Source organism: Ruditapes philippinarum, unplaced genomic scaffold, assembly GCF_026571515.1.
Source record: "Ruditapes philippinarum isolate M1 unplaced genomic scaffold, ASM2657151v2 ctg3239_1_1_1_1, whole genome shotgun sequence".
Taxonomy (NCBI): domain Eukaryota; kingdom Metazoa; phylum Mollusca; class Bivalvia; order Venerida; family Veneridae; genus Ruditapes; species Ruditapes philippinarum.
Genome location: NW_026852676.1, coordinates 1,986 through 7,167, shown reverse-complemented (window position 1 = coordinate 7,167; position 5,182 = coordinate 1,986). Strand labels below are relative to the sequence as shown.

Here is a 5,182-nt window from a genome sequence, read left to right as displayed (position 1 = left end):
TAATACATGCTGTAGTGAATATAATCTGACAATAATCTGTCACAAACAGACTCAATCAAACCAAATTTTACTTTTTTGCAATCATTGTTCCTTTTGCTTAAAATTAAATGCCAATAATGTACTACAATAAATAATGTACAGCAATTTACATAGAATAGTAGATTCTCCTCAAAAGTATAATGATAAATGGAGATAAGTTGCATGATTGATATCATTATATAACAGATCAAGGTTACAGTCAGAAGAAATCAATATAAGATCATCATTGACACTGTAAGAGTGAACACAAATGTAATCAAAGTGAAAATAAACAAGGACAACTTTTCAATCATTGTAGAAATTTCTACATATGTATAGTGACAGTCTTTTTCAATTTCCTCTTCATCAATATCAGTGACTTTCTCCTGTACAAATTCTTCTAACACAAGTGTCGGCTTGATGTCCGAATCTGTTGTATGGACCTTTGGTTGTCTGAATGTAATACATACAATTTTTATACGCATGCGAGTATATATAAATACGAATATTGTAAGAAGATAACACAAGAATTTTTTGTCTTGAAAGAAGACAATTTTTGGACATGAAGAAGATAACTGATATGTTACATGTATAAATGTTGTAAAAGCAATTCTGTACAGGTATGTAAGAACAAATAGAAATTACTGAAACTATAGGGGTAACTATTGTGGAGGGGGTAACGTATACATACCTTCTACAACCTCTTTTCCTATTGAAGGTTATGGATGCAAGTCCATTTGCAAAGGATTGCATTCTTCTAGACATGTTAACATCTTTGACCTCCGAGTGTTTGAAATGAAGAATTATCACAGTCATTATAAGCTCTAAGCTGCTGATGACTAATCCACCGAGCAGGTACTTGCCTGTAACACATGTCGGATATCAAAAATGATATCATCATATGTTGAAATCAAACTATTGCATATCATAAATTATTTAAAAAGAAGAATCAACAAATATTCGTATCATTGCATTTTATGAAACAAAAGGTTTTTATTGAAAGAAATGAAATGTTACACTTCAGGTAGAAATAAAGTGATAACTTAGGTTAGGATTTCCCTAGGAAAGTCATTTCTTCATAAAATATAGGGCAACATACTTAACATGGGTATCTGTAACGACGTTGAGGGTATTTTGTCCGCTATCAAGGTCATCATCACCGTCAATGACAACAACAACGTCAGAGAAAATGTCAGCTTTTCACCGGAATCCGTCGGTACAGCAAAAACAACTATACCAAGTAACTGTATGAAGAATACCGGAAGTACGATGTTCACCAAGTAGTAGGAATACTTCCGCTTTAGCTCTAACCCAAACACAAGATATTCAACCTCCGAATGATGCATTGAAACGCTGATAACACGTATATATGACCTAATTATTTCGTATTCGCCGTTCTCTTCATATTGTCTAAATGTAATTTCATCACCAAGAACAACTAGTTTGACGATGTCTTTAGTGAGCATCCATCCTGAAATCTTATAAAATTCAAAGAAAGGTTGTTGATTAGGCAATCATTTTTCACTGATACTTTTCGGAATTTATGTGTTTAAAACACTAACCTGGTTCATATTTTGCTAAGATTGCCTAAATCATGAACATTTTTCCGGTTAATAGAAAGAAGTAAAAAATGAAATAGATTGAGACCCTAGCTGCAAAAATCGTGTAATTTGAACAGGTCTTTCGATTGCTTTCTACGCCATTAAGCATCCTTGGGCGAAACGTTGCGGTTTCGTTGCTATTGGCCAATCAGACGACTCCTTACAAAATATCGAACAGCTGATTTACAATGACGTTGAAAAGGTTTGAAACTCGAATTTCGCGTGTATCAGATGCTACTGACGGTTGTGAGTGGTCCAATTTAATGTATTTAGTAATATTATTTAGTAAATTCAAGTGATTTGGCTGACAAACATGCATTAGTCTATGTTAACGTACCAAATTGTTGTGCCACTTTTTTGTCGACGATGCGCTCGTTTGCTGAATGGGAAGGGCAAGAGACTTGGGGTCGGTCTCATATGGAAGCTTAATTCAAACGTGAAATAGTGATCTTTTTTAATTATCTGGACAATTGCTTTCACAACGTCCCGGGGATTGAACCCCTTGCTCGTAGACTCGAATCTGGAGTTTCCGGCCTTCTCTTAACTTAAGTACATGTATATTTTTAAAGGGGCAAAAAAATTTTTTTGGACATATTTAAGATGAACACAGAGGTATTTTATCAATGTGGTCATATTTTCTTCCCAGGTCCGATACTCGTGCCTGTGCACAGAGACAGCCACCTTAACCACTAGGCCACAGCTCCCCTTGATATTATCAGTATTAATTGGTATACAACAATAGTGAAACAATGCAGAGGCCTTTATCCTTATTTAGTGTTGTTGTTTATTCTGTGACTTAAGGTTTCCCTACATTTATTAGGTAATAAATGATTCATTGTCGTATCAGCCGAGCGAATTAGAAAATAAATAATAATACATGTATTCACACTTACAACAATCTCGCATGTTTGTGTATCAAATGGAAACTTTGATACTTGGACGGAACAGTATGAGACAAAGTAAGCCGGGGCCAACCAGAACACCGAACCTTTATCATTTACTGTGATCGGTATACTCTTCTGATTTCCATTATCACCTATAACCTCTATTCCTGTAACGCTATAATGGAAAAAATAATTCCGTTATCACCAATAACTTCTATTACTGTCACACTACAACGGAAAAATGTATTTCCATTATTACCTATAACCTCTATTCCTGTCACACTATAATGGAAGAAATGTTTCCATTATCATCGATTTCCTCTATTCAAGTCACACTATAATTCCATTATCACGAATAACCTCTATTTCTGTCAAACTATTGATATAATGGAAGAAATATTTCCGTTATCACCAATAACCTCTATTCCTGTCAAACTAAAAGAAATAATTAAAGAAAAACAAAATTTAATAATAATGAAGTCACTGATAAAAGTTATATGTGTCAATTAAATCATATAAACTCTTTATATACTTTTGATGTTGCTCTTTCACAGTGTGTCAAAGGTGTTTACATGTTATAATAAGATAATTGACATGTTATCACACTACAAATTCTTTTCTTATCCATCTCAAGTCCGAAAAAAAGGAAACAGCAATACAATCTTGTCCAGGGTGCAAATTTGTTGATTAATTCAATAAAGATTTAGATTTAGTTAACAGGTTTAAAAGCAATTGTATATTATCAGTGGCATTAATATTCCCGTGATATTCAAGAGTTATAAATAAGTTTGTACTATAACGTAAAAATGTTGGCCATTTGTCAAGCAATATTACGCAAGTTTGTGAATTTTATCAAGTTCACCAACGTAAAAATTTAATAATAATTGATGTAATAATTAAAAGGACTCCACTGAGGTTTAAAAGCCTGAAAACATTATATATAAATGAGTTGGGGCACTTCAAACAGAAATATATGCAATGATAGTTAAGAAATTTACTTAAAAATAAATTGAAAATCGTATTTTTTTTATTTTCTTATCCCGATTTGAGTGACAAGCGTTTAAACGCTTTTCATTTTAGGTCATTTTTTTTTTACAATTTGAATTATCATTCTGGAAAAACGAAGTGTGCGAATGATCTGAAATTTTGAACAAATATTAGTGGTCTAAACCTGCATCAAATGGTACATTTATCTTGAAAAAATATTTTCAGTCCCGTAATTTCCAATTACCTCAGTGGAATCACTTTAAAGCTGTCACCTATGTTGAACTATGACGGATACTTACGAGTTTTGCAATACTAGAGTAGGTCTCCATATTTGATCCGGCTTGTAATACACGCCCGATACATTTCCGTAATGCGACATGTTCCATGATAGACGAGTATCCTGCCAGACCTGATAAACATACACATGTACAATACGTGAATATATTGTATCATAAACATACACATGTACAATACGTGAATATATTGTATCATAAACATACACATGTACAATACGTGAATATATTGTATCATAAACATACACATGTACAATACGTGAATATATTGTATCATAAACATACACATGTACAATACGTGAATATATTGTATCATAAACATACACATGTACAATACGTGAATATATTGTATCATAAACATACACATGTACAATACGTGAATATATTGTATCATAAACATACACATATACAATACGTGAATATATTGTATCATAAACATACACATGTACAATACGTGAATATATTGTATCATAAACATACACATGTACAATACGTGAATATATTGTATCATAAACATACACATGTACAATACGTGAATATATTGTATCATAAACATACACATGTACAATACGTGAATATATTGTATCATAAACATACACATGTACAATACGTAAATATTATTGTCTCATATATCGTAGCTTTTCGTACACACAGGACTAATTATAATACATGGTAAAATATAGTAACAGTTCATTGTCATTCTTATTGTTGGATTAATCATGTTATGCATAAGAATCAACTTACTAGCCCCAGTGATCCTGTAATTGCCAGTGTTTGATCAACAATATTCTAAAACAAATATACATGTATGTTATAAAATGATTTACAAAGAAAAAACATAAATCATCACCGCAAATGTTTTAAAAAACGATGAAAATGTGTTCCTATTTAAAGCTGTGCATATTGCCTGCCATTCTATGCAAGCATAGTAAATACAATTTTAAATATACATGGCTCTTAATTGGTGTTTATTTCTAGTGCAAAGTATAAATTTAGTCGACAATAAAATCATACGATACTTTTTTAAACTTTATTCTTGTAGTTACTAGATTAAAATCATACAATTTATAATGTATTTGACTAAATTTATCAGCTTAGCCGCCACAAACCAATTTAATATTCAACAGTTTTTTGTTGTTGTTGTTGTTTTTTTTTTTTTGTTTGTTTTTTTTTTGTAAAAGTTTGTATAACGTCAAGATTATTGTATTTATAATTTTATAATTACCAATGCAAGGACATTTCTTATATCAAGAGAACAAAGTAAGATAACTTTGTCGGACGGACGGACGTTTGTACTGTAGCCTGTTTAAAAGGTCAGTCTGTAATCTACTCTCGTCGTCAACGGAATATGCAGATACAAACTGAAACAGATAAAAGTTTGTGAAAATTTAAACAAAAA

At 31.8% G+C, this 5,182-nt stretch overlaps 1 protein-coding gene across 1 annotated transcript; it reads right to left on the bottom strand.

The window, feature by feature from the left end:
• Positions 1 to 248: 248 nt before the first annotated feature.
• Positions 249 to 4,610, bottom strand: LOC132720968 (neuronal acetylcholine receptor subunit alpha-6-like). The gene is made up of 6 exons (XM_060705219.1): positions 4,528 to 4,610; positions 3,790 to 3,899; positions 2,513 to 2,678; positions 1,118 to 1,496; positions 710 to 881; positions 249 to 471 (listed from the first exon to the last, which is right to left on the bottom strand). The coding sequence occupies exons 2-6, from the start codon at positions 3,867 to 3,869 to the stop codon at positions 249 to 251; spliced, it is 1,020 nt and encodes a 339-aa protein (XP_060561202.1). The 5' UTR covers positions 3,870 to 3,899; positions 4,528 to 4,610.
• Between the last annotated feature and the right edge of the window lie 572 nt (positions 4,611 to 5,182).